This window comes from Dipodomys ordii, unplaced genomic scaffold, assembly GCF_000151885.1.
Source record: "Dipodomys ordii isolate 6190 unplaced genomic scaffold, Dord_2.0 Scaffold1, whole genome shotgun sequence".
Classification (NCBI taxonomy): Eukaryota; Metazoa; Chordata; class Mammalia; order Rodentia; family Heteromyidae; genus Dipodomys; species Dipodomys ordii.
The window spans coordinates 27,652,546-27,671,054 of record NW_012267217.1 but is presented as its reverse complement, the minus strand read 5'-3'; the positions used below and the strand labels follow the sequence as shown (position 1 = coordinate 27,671,054).

At 44.4% G+C, this 18,509-nt stretch overlaps 1 protein-coding gene across 1 annotated transcript; it reads right to left on the bottom strand.

The window, feature by feature from the left end:
- Nucleotides 1–2,338: 2,338 nt before the first annotated feature.
- Gjb2 (gap junction protein, beta 2, 26kDa) lies at nucleotides 2,339–9,106 on the bottom strand. Its single transcript, XM_013025930.1, has 2 exons — nucleotides 8,943–9,106; nucleotides 2,339–3,949 (listed from the first exon to the last, which is right to left on the bottom strand). The coding sequence occupies exon 2, from the start codon at nucleotides 3,925–3,927 to the stop codon at nucleotides 3,247–3,249; it is 681 nt and encodes a 226-aa protein (XP_012881384.1). The 5' UTR covers nucleotides 3,928–3,949; nucleotides 8,943–9,106; the 3' UTR covers nucleotides 2,339–3,246.
- Between the last annotated feature and the right edge of the window lie 9,403 nt (nucleotides 9,107–18,509).

Sequence of the window (18,509 nt, the reverse complement as noted above, 5' to 3'; positions counted from 1 at the left end):
GGCTTAAACTCAGGGCCTGAGCTTCTCTATGCTCAAGGCTAGCACTCTACCATTTGAGCCACAGCACCACTCCCGGCTTTTTCTGTTTATATGGTACTGAGGAATCGAACCCAGGACTTCATGCATGCTAGGCAATCACTCTACCACTAAGCCACATTCCCAGCCGGAGCCACATCACCACTTTTGGCTTTTCCCTCAGTAACTGGAGATAAGAATCTCATAGACTTTGCTTCCCAGGTTAGCTTTGAACTGTAATCCTTAGATCTCAGCCTCCTGAGTACCACCGGCACCCAATCTAAGAATGTTTAAAAGTATCAGTTTCGGTGATTCATCTTGGACTCCAACTCCAACTGACTATGTAGCTCTAACTTACATTTTGTGAAAAACATTCCAATCTACACAACATGTTGTTTTTAGGATGGTGCTCTTTTAAAACTATTTATGGTATGGATTTGGGAGGAAATAACATTTTATTATTTTGTCTCTATCAATTGTTTTAATCACAGAAACTTTAACTAAGGTAGAAAAAGAATTTCAAAATAGTGGATAGATAACCTGTTTAGGTAGCCATAAGGAGTGACAAAATATAAAATATGGGTATATACACACATATGCACACACAAAACACAGTAGAGGATTTTAAGATCTGCTATTAAAAATACATTGGAACTGGGAATGTGGCTTACTGGTAGAGTGCTTGCCTAGCATGCATGAAGCCCTCAGTAGCACATAAACAGATAAAGACGGAAGTGGTGCTATGGCTCAAGATGTACAGTACTACCTTGAGCAAAAGAAGCTCAGGGCAGTGCCTAGGCCCTGAGTTCAAGCCCCAGGACTGGCAAAAAACCCCAGAAAAACCAAAAACATTGGAGGAAGTGGTGCTGTGACTCAAATGGTAGAGTACTACCCTTGAGCTGAAGAGCTCAGGAACAGCACCTAGGCCCAGAGTTAAAGCACCATGACTGACCAAAAAAAGCAAAACAAAACAAAAATTGGACTTTTAGCTGAGTGCCAGTGGCTCATGCTACTAAAAGAAGCTGAAATCTGAAGATCTCCATTCAAAAGCCAACCCAGGCAAACAAATCTGAAAGACTCATCATCAATCAAGCAGCAAAAAGCTGCCGGCCTTGAACAAAAAAGCTAAGCCAGATTCTGAGGTTCTGAGTTTAAGTCTAAGACTGGCACACACACAAAAATAATTTAAAAATGAGTCCGCCATATTTTAAATGATATTTGAGATTTTATAAAAGTGACCAGCATGCAATTAAAGCCGTGATTTATTTACAAAATGACTGTGCAGTGCTATTTGTGGCCAGGAACATGTTCATTCATACAGTGAAGTTTGTTGAGCACCATGTTTTAGAAACTACCCTAAGCATGATAGTAATATTAAGGTTCTGCTTTCCTGCAGCTGCTGTTGATCTAAACTCTACTTTTGAAAAAAAAATTTTTTTTAGTGCCGATCTTTTGCTCTACTGCTTGTGCCACTGTTTTACTTCAGGCATTTTGCTAGTTAATTGGAGACAAGAGTCTCATGGAATCTTCTGCCTGAGCTGGCTTCAACCTACAATCCTCAGATCTCAGGATTACAGGAGCAAGCTATCAGTAACCCCACTGTATACCATCTTTAACAATAAAAATGCAAATAAAAATGTCTATTAGTTTTAGTTCCAGTATAATTGGATGCTGATGAGGGAAGCCAAGAATCATTCAAAGCAGAAAAAACCACAAAGCTTAATTTTTAATTAACAGAATTCAGAATCTATCTTTCCATGAGTTCTTTGAAAATAGGAAATCCCTTGACCCATCCCAATTTGTTCCCAACCATTAAATTGAACAATGACATTCAGATTCTCAAGCAACCCATTTAAATCAGTGTGTTGATGTGTGATCACATACTACAGGGTATGAATATACCACCAACCAGGCCCTGAGTTCAAGCCCCAGGACTGGCTTATAGATGGCAGTTGGTGGTATAGCCAATCTATTTCTAATGAAGCATGACACCTAATTTTTTTTTGGGGGGGTTGCCCATACTGGGGCATTGTTCTTTAGCTTTTTTTCCTCAAGGCTGGTTCACTACCACTTGAGCCACATCTCCACTTGTTAGTTGAAATAAGAGTGTTGAGGGGCTAGGAATGTGGCTTAGTGGTAGAATACTTGCCTAGCATGATGAAGCCCTGGGTTAGATTCCTCAGAACCACATAAACAGAAAAGGTTGGAAGTGGTGCTGTGGCTCAAGTGGTAGAGTGTTAGCCTTAAGCACAGAGAGACTCAGGGACAGAGTCCAGGCCCCAAGACTAGCAAAAAAAAAAAAGAAAAGAGTGTCATCAATTTTTCTGCCTGGGCTGGCTTTGGACTGTGTTCCTCAGGGCCCAGCCTTCTGAGTAGCTAGGATTATAAGAGTTAGACATGGACTCCTGGCCTAAGTCAAAAATATTGAAGTGAAGTCATATGCTACCATAAGCTATCATAAAGAACTTCTGGTTTGTCTCATTTGAGAGGTTGTAATACTTTGCATACCACATACCACAATTAATACAGTGGGCTGCCTTTCAAGCATGGTGGTAATTCTCATAACCAAGGTGTCATCTTTTATATTAAGATAGAAGATCTAATGATACATTATTTACATATCACAATCTGAGCCTTTGAAATAGGAATAATGTATAAAAGTTTCTAGAACACCTTGTGATTAAAAGAATCTATTTTAAAGTTTTCCTTAAAAAAATACAACAGAGCTTAAAGCATTAGGTCCATTGTTACAGATTACAACTTTCAAAGCAAATAAAAGAAACATCAATTCTCTAGGTTTGCATGGTAGAAACTTGGTGAAGGGAGCTCAAAGGAGGCACTTGAACTTTCTCAGCATCCTCTTTAGTACCAAAGCCTTTCTCTCTTAGAGAAAGCGGGGAAGTGGGGGAGGAGACAGAGAGAACAAAGGCTAAGGTCTTAAAATATGCAAGTATCTTACAGGAATAACCCCCACCAGCACAGGGGGTTGGTGGAACTAACTTGAGTAGAGACTAATATAGGCTTAGAATGAGGCCTTTGTTTTGGAGTTTTGTGGAAGGGAGCCCCATGGAGACATCTGGCGATTCATGTGAGGTCCTCGGGACTTCAAAATGGTTGCATTTAAGATGAGAATCTTTGTCTTGGGAAATGCTGGTGACTGAGCTCTGACAGCCAGGCCCAAGTTCCCTCATCTTTTCATGTGATCTTTTAGCCAAGAGCCTGGCAAAACATTTAGACTGGCCTTCTGGACTTTCCTGAACAATATCTAATGAACAAATAACATAATTCTGTGATATTTAGCAGAATGCAAATTCCTGACACTGAAATCATGAATATAGTAAACACAGTCTTTTCTGTGGGTCTGGAGATAAAGCAATCCACCGTATTGGGACACGGCCAGGCATTACATTTCACCAGACGTTGCATAAAGAAGCCATTGTACATGACGTAGAAGACATACATGAAGACAGCTTCAAAAATGACCCGGAAGAAGACACTACTCGTATAGGTCCACCACAGGGACCCTTCGATGCGGACCTTCTGGGTTTTGATCTCTTCAATGTCCTTATATTCATTCTTTATCTCTCCCTTTATAAACTTCCTTTTCTTCTCGTGTCTCCGGTAAGCCACATGCATGGCCACCAGAAGTGCTGGCGTGGACACGAAGATCAGCTGCAGGGCCCACAGTCGGATGTGAGAGATGGGAAAGTGATGGTCGTAGCAGACATTTTTGCAGCCAGGCTGGAGGGTATTGCAGATAAAATCGGCTTGCTCATCTCCCCACACTTCCTTTGCGGCTACCACAAGGATCATGATACGGAAAATGAAGAGGACTGTGAGCCAGATCTTCCCAATACTAGTGGAGTGCTTATTGACACCCCCTAGGATGGTCTGTAGCGCGCCCCAATCCATTCTACCTTCTGAGCGGTGGACACTGAAAAAGACAAATGAACATAACATAGGAATCATTGGTCTAGACAGAAGTTGGGGAATTTCTCTGGGTCTAGGTGAATAAGTACTCTTAAACCTCTTCCTGAGCAAACACTGATACAACTCCTTGAAATAGCAAAAAATAAAACCAATTTAACTTACTACCCAAACTACCTGTGTATTTTAATAAAGATTAGCTTGTTCACCTGAGTCTTACACCCAATCTGTGTGTGTGTGTGTGTGTGTGTGTGTGTGTACACCTGTGCTTGGGCTTATACTCAGGGCTTCTGTGCTCTTGCTTTGCTTTTTCTGCTCAAGGCTGGTGCTCTACCAGTAGTGCCATACCTCCACTCTGGCTTTTTGGTGGCTAACTGGAGATAAGAGTCTCATGGACTTTTCCGCCCAAGCTGGCTTCAAACTGGGATCCTCAGATTTAGATCCTGAGCAGCTAGGATTACAAATGTGAGCCACTGGCTCATGGCTAGTCCACCTAATCTTAAGAAAAATGTAGGGTTCAGGAGTGCACCATAGCAAAATTCTTGTTAACTTAAAAGCATGAATACTCTCTCTCTCTCTCTCTCTCTTTTTCTTTTGTTTGTTTGTTTGTTTTTTGCCAGTCCTGGGGACTGAACTCAAGTCCTGGGCACTGTTCCTGAACTTCTTTTTGCTCAAGGCTAGCACTCTACTACTTTGAGGCACAGCACCACTTCTGGCTTTTTCTCTTTATGTGGTACTGAGGAATTGAACCCAGGGCTTCATGCATGCTAGGCAAGCACTCTACCACTATGCTACATCCCCAGCCCATGAATGAATCTTGATCAAAGTCACTGAGTCCTCTTGGTTTTTCCCAACTCCTCTTGGTTTTACTCAGTTAGAGCTCAGTATAAAACAAATTTTACACTGTTGTTGGGACTGCCCTAAGAAGCCAAGCTCCAGGTGATATAATTTGTAACAATGTTGTATCAAGTCTCTCAGCAGAGACTCTTAAAATCTCAATTAATTTTTAAAATATAATTTTATTGTTATTCAATTAATTTTTTAATATACTGGGACTTGAACTCAGGACCTCATGCCCTTGTTTGGCTTTCTTGCTCAAGGCTGGTACTTTACTACTTGAGTTACACCTCCACTTCCCTATTTTTTGGAAATAAAGGTCTCATGAACTTTTCTGTCTTCTAACAGGGATCCTTAGCTCTCAGCCTCCTGAGTAGCTAGGATCACAGGCATGAGCCACCACCACCCAGCTTTTTTCCTTCCTTCCCTCCTTCCTTCCTTCTTTTCTTTTTTCCTTCCTTCCTTTCTTTTCTTTTGGAGGGCTTCAAATTCACAACCTTTCTGTCTTCGTCTCCAGAATGCTGGGATTACAGGCTGAGAATATAGCCATGAAATGGTTATTGCCAATGGTTACATGAGTTTGACTCTTCTAGTTAAGATTTCACAAAGGCTTTGTTTCCTTCCCCTGTATGAAAGTTGCAGACTGGACCTACCATTTTCCTGTGGAGGAAGGTCATGGGTTTTATATGTGAGTTTGAAGTCTCAGTGGTGTGTTTTTTATTGACTAGTTAGCATTTACAGTATCTGTTGTAAGTGCTGTAATTGAGAATTATTATTGTAGGCTATGGTTTTAACTTAGAAGCATTTTTTGTTGGTGGTGGGGGTGGTGGTGATTGTGGGGCTTGAACTTAGGGCCACAGTGCTGTCCTTAAGTGGTAGGCTAGAGCTCTACTTCTGGTTTTCTGGTGGTTAATTGGAGATAAGAGTCTCATGGATTTTCCTGCCTTGGTTGGCTTTGAATCAAGACTCTCAGACCTCAGTCTCTAGAGTAGCTAGGATTCTAGGTGTATAAGCCTAGAATCTAGGCAATAAGCCTTAAAAAAAAAAGACACACTGAATCTTAGCTACTTAGGAGGCTGAGAACAGAGGACTGTGGTTCAAAGCCAGTCCAAGCAGAAAAGCCTGTGAGCCTCTTATTTCCAATTAATGAGCAAAAAGCCAGAAGTGGAGGTGTGGCTTAAGTGGTAGAATGTCAAAAAGCCAAGTGGAAGCTTGAGGCCCTGAGTTCAAATTCAAGATGGGAAAAAGAACAGAGGCAAATTATTTTGAAAAAAATGACAAATTCTGCCCAGTGGTTCCCAGTTACTGGCGCAATGAAGCACCTTCAGGGTTGTGGCTCAGAACCAACACTGGCTGAACAAGTCACAAAGTCCTTATTTGAAGTGGGTGTAGGGAAGCCCGGGGAAGATCTTCCATGAGCCAGTGGCCCTCTGTTTCATGCCAGGGTTTGAACTGTCCTCACTGATTCATAGCTATACCAGTCTGTCACAATCAGCCCCTCTTCTAAACAAGACCCGCCCTCTCCAAGTACTGATGAGTCACCTGCTACGCACCCCTTCCAAGCTGTAATGAATCCTCTTTCTCTTACTTAAAGCATCCTGCTCTTCTCCTTTTAGGCAAGTTGTATCCTGTTTGCCACTGGACTCCTGAGCAGGCTTGGGACGGAGGTCTTTCATTACCTATAGTGGCTCTGCAGGGGTGAGCCAAACCCACTCAATGCCACCTTGGGGAGAGGAGGCATAAAAGCCATGTGCAGGGAAGTTAAGTCAAACTTCCTTCCCTTAGCCCTATTCAGCTTGAAAACTCAAACCACCACTGGAAAAAACAGTGGTTTAGCAGGTTCAGCCCTGACCCATTTAAATCCAGACTATCCTGGAGGCCCTTAGGGGAACTGGTTGTCCTGAGAAAGGTCTCCAATTCTAGTACTGTCCCCAACAGTAAAGCCATAGAAAACAACAGCATTCAGACTTTTAACGCAACCATCTAATGGAATCAAACCTTTTCCTTCTTCTTGGGCATTTACAAAGTGGAAAAGTTACTGATAGGTGGAGGAAGGGTGAAGCTATGCCTCTCTGGCCTTCTCTAAGTCATCCAACACAGTTTCTCAGCTGGGTGCTGGTGGCTCATCTGTAATCCTAGCGGCTCAGGAAGCTGATATCTGAGGATCACTCATGGTTGAAAGGCATTCCAGGGCAAATAAATCAAAGAGACTCTTCTCTCCAATGAATCAATAAAACAGCTGGAAGTGGAGAGTGGCTCAAGTGGTAGAGTGCCAACCATGAGTGAAACAGCCAAACCAGAACAGAAGGTCCTGAGTTCAAGACCCAGTACCAACACATAAAAAACAACCGGAACATTGACTAGGAAGTTAGCTCAGTGGTAGAGCGCTTGCCTTGCATGCATGAGGCCCTGGGTTCGATTCCTCAGCACCACATAAGCAAAAAGAAAAAAGCTGGAAGTGGTGCTGTGGCTCAAGTGGTAGAGCGCTAGCTAGCCTTGAGCTGAAGAGCTGAGGGACAGCGCCCAGGCCCAGAGTTCAGGCCCCACAACCAGACCAAAAAACAAAACAAAACAAAAAAACCCGGAACACTCAAAAACAGGTTTTCACACTCTTCCACAGACTAGCGCAATTACCACCAATTGAAAAAAAATACAGTTTCAAGTAAGCGCTCTATGGCTGTTTTTTATCTTTAATTTTTATCTTTTAGTTTTCATATACTTATTGTAATTTTGAATCTGGGTCTTCTGTGTTTTCCAGGCTGGCTTTATACTCTGGGGCTCAAGCAATTCTCCTGTCTCAGCCTCCAGAGTGGCTAGGGCTCCAGAAGATGCCCTGTGTACAACTACCTGTTTTCAAAGTCTAACAGAAGAAAGTAAATTAAAATTTGGTGTCTCAATGGGACAGGGTAATGGACTAGACAAGCGATTTGACCCCTACTGTCCAGGGGCCACCTGTAATTGCTTGAACCATGGTCACCAGCTGATTGAAGAGCTGGCTGTTTAGGAAAGGCGCGGGCAAATCACCCCACTCCGGAAAATGAGAAGGATTCTCCATAACCCTTACTTACCCACCCCTTAGCCAACTGGAGGGCCACTTCCAGAAGCTGTCCTCCCCCCCACATAACCCTCCACCTTTATCACAAAAGCCTGAAACCTTGCCTGACTTTAGCAACATAGTTTCAAAACGGAGTCCTGAGAGTAAATGGACGTATTGCTCTCCCACCACCCAAGGTCCTTCCAGAAAGATTCCAGCTCATCTTCTGAAGTGCAGCTTCTTAGGGAAGCTGGAAAACGTGCTCGGGAATCGCGCTGTTTCCCACCCCCTCCCCGCACCCTCCCCGCTCCCTCCCCGCTCCCCGGCCTCCAGCGAGGAGCCCGGAGGGGCTGATGCAATTGTCCCGGGGAACTCGTTTCTCTGCCAGGCAACACCTGCAAGCAAGGGTCCGGCGCGCGCGCGCACCGGCTTTCCTTCCAGCTGGAAGTCAACTCTTTTCAAAGTGCCCAGGAAAAAGCAAAACAACCCAGATCTTGGCCCAGATGGAAGCGAGCCGGCCTCCCCTCCGCCCCTGGCACCACCTAGGTCGGCCACCCAAGTGAGTTCAGGTAATCGCAGCACCCCCGCCCCTGGCAGAAGCAGCGCGAGGAGGTAAAGGTCGCTTTCCTCCCGGGGACGCTTCTGCTCAACCAGCGAAACCGTTTCCTTTCTAAACTTTTGGTTAATTTAAAACTTTTTTGGTGGCAGCAGATAAAGCATCGAGGTGACTGCGGGAGAATTTTCCCGAAAAGAATATAGGCGGCAGGCAGGTTCCATTGCGCCGGCCGGCCGAACCCCGTTTGTTTCTCCAGCCCGCGCGTGCGCGCACCCCCATTTCCAGTTCAGGGGTTGTGCCTCCACGTCCCTGGCCCAGCGCTCCTTGTGAACTCCAGGGCCCAAAGACGCGCTCTCCTTCGCAATCCGCGCTGGCCGCCGGGACCCCTCGTCTAGCCCCGGGGGCGTGTCGGGCGGGTGGGGTGCGGGCGTGCGTTCCTTGGGACCGTGCGGCCGGGCACCCAGCGTCTGATCGTTCCTCCCCACTCGAGTCTCCCAGCCTCGGTCGCTTCGGTGACGCGATCGGGCGATGGACGTACCGCGGGGACCTAGGCGCACGGACTGGGGGGCTCACCTGCGTCAGGAGGGCGTGCACGGCGGGGCTGGGTGGTTGGCGAGGGGTCTCGGGCGGCGGCTCCGGGCGCTGGCACTGCGCTGGGGCTGAGGCCCGGGCTGGGGCTGGTGCGGGCTGGAGCGCCGCCGACTGGCCTGCGATTCCGGGACAGCGGAGCGCGCCGGGCGCTGCGGGTCGTCCACACCTGTGTGGGCCAGCGGGCGCCTTTTAACCGCACCCCGCAGCCCGCCTCCCCTCCCCCGAGCGATTGAGAAAGTCACCGCGGGGCGGCTCCCCAGCGCCGCGGGCGGGGCGCCCGGCCTCCCCAGCCCGCCGAGCCTCGGGCCTCGAACCTCCCAAGTCCCCAGAGGCGCCCCCTCCTCCTCCGGAACGCCCCGTCCCCTGGGCGGCCACGGGGCGGAGGCCGCCAGAGCTTGGGAGGACACTTGGGAGGACCCGAGGCTCCGGGTGCTTGGCTTTTGGAGGAGGGGGTAGCATGGAGGGTTTCGTGATTTCGACTGCTTTCTGCGCCTGGCTGTGATAGTCTGAACAGAATGGGCGCACAGGCGTTTCCAGGACGCGAGTGGGGTGCCGGCGGTGGAATTCAGTGGCCCGCGAGGCTCTCCCCCAAGCGCCCCAAGGCGCAGGGCCGCTGGACTCCAGTGTAGGAATGGCAGGGCGAGGAAGGGGCGACACGAGTGTTGGCAGCGTCCCCCCCCCCCCGCTTCTATCTAAATGTTTTCTCCATTGATCTGCGTACCACGGTGCCCAGGGCTACGGAGTGTGGAGGTGACACTTGTTAAAGGTGGCAGCCGCGTCTCCACCTGGCCTCGACTTGGACGGCCATCTGCGGGCCCTGCTCCGCCCGGGGCCCGGCCTGCCTCCTTCCTTAGTGGGGAATTGCCACGTTACTTTTTGGGGCATGTGGGAGGGTGGTGCCCAGAGGATTCAGAAAGGAAAGAGTATGGATGGCGGCCACCGTGGTGTCCCCACAAGGGGAGACCCTGACAGGGGCGGAGGGCTCAGCGCCTGGCGCTGCTCAGTCCCTGCTCTGCGGAGCTGGTGGTCGGGTTATGAGATCTCCGAGTTTTCTGGGTTGAGTATTTTGCTATCTCGGGGTGCCAGTGATGGGAAGTGGATGTTCACAGGGCAATGGATGAGGAATGAGAATGTCAAGAGCAAGCCGTGTTTGGGGACGTGGTGTCCAGCCGCGCCCCACTCTCCTTAGAGAAGTCAGTGGGAACGTGCGGGCCGCGTGTGGGAGCCAGGGCTTTCTCCCTCGGGTGGGTGGGTTTTAGGTGAATGAAGGATAGTGATTCATCCTGACCAAGCAGTTCTGGCCTTCCCTCCTGAAATGACTTTCTCATGATTATAATCACTAAGGCGAAGACACTGGCTTTTCCTGGCGAAGCTGGTGTTCACTGCCGTGGGCCAACTTCTATTGCATGAAGGAACGCGAGTTCTTCCCCTCATCTCCCAGCTCAAGTGTCTATTCCCAAGGAGACAGAGCCCCCCCGGAGCTGGCCCTTGGGGACCGAGGTGCTGACTCAGCTTGAGAGAAGTTAGCAGGCAGGAGCTGGGAGGGGTAGATGGAACTCTTGGCCTGTGTGCCCTCTGCGTGGAGGTGAGTGGTCACTTAGAGGTGAGGGCAGCGGGCCCGTGAACTCTGCCTGTAGCTTTCCAGAGGCTTTGCTGTTCAGGAGCCTGTTGGCATTTTGGTTGGGTTCGATGAGGATTCTCGAACCACTGTGATTTGCTAATTGGTCAAGCTAGTTTGGAGATTGAAAATTGACTCACTTTCCCCCCCCCCCATGGGGGAAAAACATACCCCAAGTTTTAGTGCCTTTGTTGTGACTACAGGTTTCATCTCCCCTTTGCTGATCTCTCTGGCTTGGTGCTACAGGTTTGATCATGATTGTGTGTTTTGAGTTAATTCTCACAGCCCTTAAAAAAATTTTATAATTAGAACTAGTACAGCTCTTAATTCATGTAATTCAGCACTTGGTTTTATTTTGTCTCAAGGGCTTTCTATTGCTTTTCTCCTGTGTTGGTGTTTTCTTTCCAGTCACACTGGGAGGCATCTCTATCCTAGAAATTAATCAGTTAATTGATTAAATAAATTTGTATCCTCCAGAGTAGGGCAAGGTTTGGTTATTTAAAATGAACTGTAGGGTCTGGAGATTTGGCTTAATGGTAGAGTGCTTGTCTAGCATGCTTAATGCCCTGGGTTCAATAAAAAGAAATGAGACTAAAAAAATAAAATAATCTCCAGATGAGCTTAGATGTGTATACCTGATTAGCAGGGCACACCACAAAATTAATGTTAAGTAATAAATCCTGCTTTAAAAAGAAATCATTTTATAACCTGCATAGATAGACACCTACATATTTGGTTAAAAAAGATTCATTTGGTATATATAAGCATGGGAAATAATCCGTAATTTTCTTTTTTTTTTCTCTTTTTTTTCACCTTCTATTGGCCTTATAGAAGCTCAGCCTTCTTTGACATCCCAGATTCCCAGAATCACAGTGACAAGACAGACTGAGCTTCAGACATAGTTGGAGCTTGAGTTGTAGCTGATGTGCTTACTTTGTATTATTAATCTGTAGGGACTAACCACAAAGTGAATAGTTCTTGGTTCAGCTCTATTAAACAAAACAAAACAAAATAACCAAACAGGAGAGGCAAGATGAGGGACTGGCCTGATACTATTGATGATTACCCAATAAGAGCCTGACAACCACACCTCATCATGTCAAAGTATCAGAAATAGGAGTGATCACTATTTGTACGTGTATGGTTAGCACGAAGGAGGTACTTCCCAGGTGATTGCGTTGAACTGAACTTTCAATGCCAACGCTGATGTGATGCACTTGGAAGGTTAGAAAGTGAAAATGTTAATGTTTCAAGCCATTTGATATTTTAATTGGACAGTTGCTTTAAACTTCATCCAAAAAGAAAGAGCCGGCAAGAAATCAGTGCAAGAGCAATGGTATTTCTTAACATTTTGATAAATGATTGTCAGCTGCCTATTGGGGGAGCCTCTCAAATTTCCCTGGGGGAGACTGCTCTGAATACACATTAAAATGTCTCGGTAACATTTCTGACTCACAAATCACAGGGAGATGACATTGTAAGACCAGAAGAGACTTGTGGACACGAAGTTGCTGTCCTATTACTTGGCAGTTTTAGGGCAAGTAGGATTCATTGAATGTCTCAAGAACCATTAATTATTGGGCTACAACCTCTTTTCTCCATTATGATGTTGAAATATCAATCATACAGTTGGCAAAAAAGGGAAAATCTAGCCCTTCCCAAAATAGCAGTTAGAACTGAAGAGCCTCTGGCATCGTAAGGTAATTAATAATAAACTTACATACGATAATGTGATTTCAAAGGTGTGGCTCTGCTGTAATTTTTTAAATCGGTGTGGGTGATTATTAGCCGGATCATTACTTCACTACAGTTTCTGCCTGTACCATTCAATCAGACCCTTACAAGGGTTCCTGAAAAATGTTAATGTCAAGGCACGTAGGGGGAAAAGCCAATTGTTATATACTAAGGACAAAAAAAGAATTCAGACTATGAATTTAATTGTCCTTTTCTTCTTTTTCAAACCAAGGACATTTCGTTTAAAATTTCATGTTTTACGTAGTGACAGCTATAAGGGTTTTTTTTATTTTCTCTATCCTGTTGGAATCTTCACATGAAACTCTTCATGTGTCTCAGTTACAAGGTGGTGGTAGGGTGAACTTAGTCTGTTGCTTGCAAATGCATCCTTGTAGCTCTTTTATGACTTTTTAAGCAGTAGTAGAGAAATTAGAAAGATACTTCCAAGTGTATTTGTGTCAAAAGCACATTTTGAGGCAGGCTGGTAGCTCACCCCTATAATTTTAGACACTCAGGAGACTGAGATTGGGGATCATGGTCTGAAGCTAGCCAGTGCAGAAAAAGTCTGGGGGGACTCTTCAGTTGACCAGCAAAAAAGCAGGAAGTGAGGGTGTGGCTTAAGTGGTATAGCACCAGCCTAAAGCAAAAAAGCCAGGCAAGAACATAAGGGCCTGAGTTCAATCTCCAGTACTGCCACCAAAAAACCTCCCCCAAATCCAAAAGCACATTTTGATCTGAAATGAATTTACAGCTGTAACTCCCTAGGTTGATTGTTAAGAGAAATTTGGGATGGGAAGGGGAAACAAAGGAAGAGGCAACAATGCTTGATAAGAAATATACTCATTACCTTGCCCATGTAATTGTAACCCCTCTGTACGGTATTTTCACAATAAAAAAATTCTTTTTGAAGAATATAAAACTTAAATCCTTTAAGTTATAGTGGCCTGAGAACCTGAAAACTGAAGCATTCACAAAAGAGACTTCTACATCCTAATTTGTGTCACACCAGTATAGTGTCTTGCCTTGATTTGGACTTTTTTTGGTTGTTTGTGGGGCTTGAACTTAAGGGCCTGGGTGCTATCCTTGAGCTTTTTTGCTCAAAGCTAGTGATATACCACTTTGAGCCACAGTGCCACTTCTCATTTTGGGGTGGTTAATTGGAGATAAGAGTTTCATGGACTTTCCTTCCCCGGGTTGGCTTTGAACTCTGATCCTCTGCTCTCAAACTCCTAAGTAGCTAGGATTACAGGTGTGGGCCATTAATACCCAGCTAGGTTAGACTTGGTGTTGTTGTTGTGAGTTATTTTTTCGTTTTAATTTGTTTTGTTTTGTTGGTCGTGGGGCTTGAACTCTGGGCCTGGGCTCTGTTCCTGAGCTCTTCAGCTCAAGGCGAGGGTTCTACCACTCAAGCCACAGTGCAACTTCCTGGACTTTTTTGAATGCTCAAAAACATTCATATTATAAATTGTTGTAGGAAAAAATATATATTTAGCCATAAGTTTGACAGGGACTATTGATTCCCTGGCTATATATGCTAGAATATAACATCTATGTGTAAAATGCCCATCTACAATGTCCTGAATTAAAAATTCTGGAAACTAGTGATTTAGTGGTCAGTTTGGCTTTTGAGGTTTGAGTTTGGAGATACTCTGTAATTTGCAATGCCTTCTTTTGAGAACTGGCTATGGCTTTTGGACTTAGATTTCACAATTGGATTTATCTGTCATCTATTAATTTAAACTTCTCCATAAACCGTCTCCACCTTGGGAGAAGTAATTAATTTAATGTAATTCTTTTTTTTTTTTGTTTTTTCTTTTGGTTCCGGTCGTGGGGCCTGAACTCTGGGCCTGGGTGCTGTCCCTTAGCTCTTTAGCTCAAGGCTAGCGCTCTACCACTTGAGCCACAGAGTCACTTCTGGCTTTTTTCTTTTTGCTTATGTGGTGCTGAGGAATCAAACCCAGGGCCTCATGCATGCAAGGCAAGCGCTCTACCACTGAGCCACCTTCCCAGCCCTTTAATGTAATTCTTAAAAACAAAAACAAAACAAAAAAACTTCCCAGTGTTAAAAAAAAGTTCTTGCAATACCAAGAGTAGTCAGTAGATGGCACCGGGAAAACTTGTGAATCGGAGTAGTGTGCACACAATTGATTATCTAGTCTAAAGTTGTTCATTCTGATCTCATTAGTGGGCTTGGATGCATTTTCTTTCATTTTATTTATTTATTTTTCATTTTAAAAATGATATAAAACAGGACAAAAGGCAGGATATTTGGATGTGTTGCTTTTGGTAAGGGTAAGAAAAATTTTAGGAAACATGTTTCCTGTGTCTGCATTCCTAAATGTCTCTCTCCAAGGTAAAATGTATTTCTTGCTGTAGTTCTCTGTTATGAACAAATAAATCCATGACTGGAATCCAGTGGCTCATGCCTGTAATCCTAGCCTTGGATTATCCTCAGACTCCTTCAGAAGACTCAGAAGTCTGATGGTAAGTAAGTAGGAAGTCCTTTCCAACCTGAGAAGGATTTCTAACCAGTCCACCAACATATAATGTGAGATATATATGTGCGATATACTGTGCTGGGATCACTGGGCTGTGAGCTTTATATAAGGCACAGCAGTCAGGGTGCTGATGTTGGGGCCCAATGTCCCTCTGCTTCCTATGGGCATTTCACCTGTGACCCACAGGGCAACAATGTCTTATACTGCCCTGGAAATGGAATAGAACACTGTATTCCATAGCTTTTAGCTGTTATTGTTGCAGCTGTTATTGTAATTTTTTTGTTTTATTCCAATAATGGGTCTTAAACTCAGTGCTCTCCTTCCTTCCTTCCTTCCTTCCTTTCTTTTTTTTTTTTGCTCAAAGCTAGTGCTATACCACTTGAGCCACAGTTCCACTTCCAGCTTGTTGGTGGTTCATTGGAGATAAGAGTTTCATGGACTTATGGACTTTACTGTCTGGGCTGGTTTTAAACTTGGATCCTCAGATCTCAGACTTCTGAGTAGCTAGGATTACAGGTGTAAGACACTGGTGCCTGGTGAAGCTCACATTTTGTGCTAGCTACATGACATTTTATGTTAGGCTTTGGAAAGACATGCCTGCTTAAAATGTACATAGACAGCAGGGGAATAGATGTTTACAGATACAACATATTGAGTGACTGAATTTAGATTATATAGTGGATATATAAACATACACATAAATCAAGGAGCCTCTGAGCAATGCAAACTTTTCTATGCTAAATTCTGTTTTTTTTAAATTTATTTTTTACTTTTTTGGGGGGTCCGGTCGTGGGGCCTGAACTCTGGGCCTGGGTGCTGTCCCTTAGCTCTTCAGCTTAAGGCTAGTGCTCTACCACTTGAGCCACAGTGCCACTTCTGGCTTTTTTCTTTTTGCTAATGTGGTGCTGAGGAATTGAACCCAGGGCCTCATGCATGTAAGGCAAGCACTCTACCACTTCCCAGCCCTGGTTTTTTTTTTTTTTAATTTTGTTTGGCAGTACTGGGGTTTGAACTCAGGGCCTGTACTTACCTAGCAAGCTCTCTACATATCTCCAGCTCCAAATGTTTTATGAAAAAAAATTGTTATTATTATTGTTATTATTTTGGGGTACTTGGGATTGAACTCTCAGAGCTTTGGTTATGTTAGGCTTGCTTGCTCACAGCTGGTGCTATATTGTTTGAGTCATGCCCCTACCTGGCTTTTTGCTGTCTATTTTGGAGATAAAGTCTCATAGACTTTTCTGCCCAGGCTCACTTTAAACTTTTGTCCTTTGGCACACATTTTTAAAAAAGTGGTACTGAGATTTGAACTCAGGGACTTGTGCTTACTAGGCAGACATTCTATTGCTGAGCCATGCCACCAGCCCAAGTTTTGATCCTGAGTAGCTAGGCTTATAAGAGTGAGCTGTTAGTGCCCAGCTGAAGAAAGTATTCCTTTTATTTGTGCCAGTACTGAGACTTGAAATCAGGGCCTAGGCATTGCCCCTGAACTTTTTTACTCAAGGCTAGCACTCTACCATTTGAACGAGAGCTCCACTTCCAGTGATTCTTATTTTTTTTTTTATTTTTCATGGTTAATTGAAGATAAGAATCTTACAGAGTTTTCCTGCCCACACTGGTTTCAAATTATGATCCTCAGATCTCAGCCTCCTGAGTGTCTAGGATTACAGCTGTGAGCCAGCAACATGCAGAAATAGTCTTTCTATTCAAAAACTATATGGAAATACACACATATATATATGCATACATAAATGTACAAATACATCTAGATGAATATATATACACATATAAATATATATACATATATGTACTATATATCATACATGTAAAATGCTTGAGATTTAGCTTAGTGGTGCAGCATTTGCCTAGCATGTGCAAGGCCTTGGATGTAGCACTGTGAAGAAATATACATGCATGCATACATGCATACACATGAGTAGATGTATTTGTACATATGCATACACACATATAAAGAAGTAACAACTTTTACTTTTTTAAAAATTTTATTTTCTTGTAAACATGCTGTACGGAGAGGTTACAGTTACATCAGTAAGGTTATGAGTACATTTCTTGTCGGGCATTGTGACCTCCTCCTTTGTTTTTCTCCCACAACTTTTACTATGTTTTTCAGATGTAAATTTTTCCTAACTTTTCATGGTTCAACATAAGTTGTTGAATCTGTAGATGAGGAACCCTTAGGTCCCTCTGACACAGATACTGACTATATTTAATAATCGTTCCCATATTTGAAAGACTTCTTAAAAAATATGGGACTCAGAACTGGATTCTGCCAGCTGACACTTATAATTCTAGCGATTCAGGAGGCCGAGAGCTGAGGATTTGGGGTGGCTCAAAGCCAGCATAGACAGAAAAAAGTCCATGAGACTCTTATCTCCAAAAGCTGGATGTGGATCTGTGCTCAAGGGGTAGAGTGCAAGCCTTGAGCAAAAATGCTAAGGGAAGGCCCCAAGTTCAAGCCCAGAATTGGCATGAAAAAACCATGGGGCTCAATGATAGAATTCAGCCTAGTATGTATGATACCCTCGGTTTGATCTCTAGCACTACTAAGGAACAAAAAATTTGTGTGTATAGCAAGACTGGGCAGAAAAGTCTGTGAGACTCATCGACAATAAACTACTCAGAAAAAGATGGAAGTGGCACTGTGGCTCAAATGCTAGAGTACTGGCCTTGAGTAAAAGAAGCTCAGCCCCCAAGCCCAGAGTTCAAGCAAAAAAGAAAAGAAAAAAGAAAAAAGTGTGTGTGTGTGTGTGTGTGTGTGTGATCTAAAGTCTTACGAATTGTTGGTTTCTGCAAGCATATATATCAGTGGGACCAGTCCCCAAAGTCTCCCATCTCACTTTGAATATCAATAAAATATGTAAAATGATCTTGTTCTAATGGCTCAGGTTGGTAATCTTAGCTATTCAGGAGGCTGAGATTTGAGGACTGATGTTCAAGTACAGCCAGGGAAGGTAAAACGGGAAGACTCTTATCTACAATTAACCATCAAAAAGTTGAAAGGGAGCTGTGGTTCAATTGGTAGCATGCCAGCCTTGGGCAAAAAAGCTCAAGGACAGCACATGGGCCCTGAGTTCAAGCCCCAGTATTGGCCTAAAAGGAAATTTTTTTTTTTCCTGTCGGTCATGGGGCTTGAACTCTGGGCCTACGTGCTGTTCCTTAGCTCTGTCAGCTCAAGGCTTGCTCTCTACCACTTGAGCCACAGCACCACTTCCAGTTTTCTGAGTGGTTTATTGGAGATAAGAGTCTCACAGACTTTCCTGCGTGGGTTGGCTTTTAACTGCGATCCTCAGGTCTCAGCCTCCTGAGAAGCTAGGATTAAGGTGTGAGCCACTGGTGCCTGGCCTAAAAGGAAAATCTTGACCAGTAACTAAAAGACCTCAAACACATACCAGAAGTGGACAGAAAATTCAGGATGGACAGGATGAGAAGGTACTCAGCACAAAAACTCAAAGTACAATTAAAGGGACCCTCATCCCTTTTATCAACAGTTTGGTGTTTGGCATGCACAGGGTTGGACATTCCAGCAAATCAGTACGTCCAGATCTATCAGCTCAACTATCACTTGTTTGACAGTTCCCCTATTGAATGCAAGAAAATTCTTACGAAGGGATCAGCACACCCTGGCTTCACTGAGGGGGAGTTGGCAAGAGGAGCAGGCATGCATGGAGACAGGCTGAC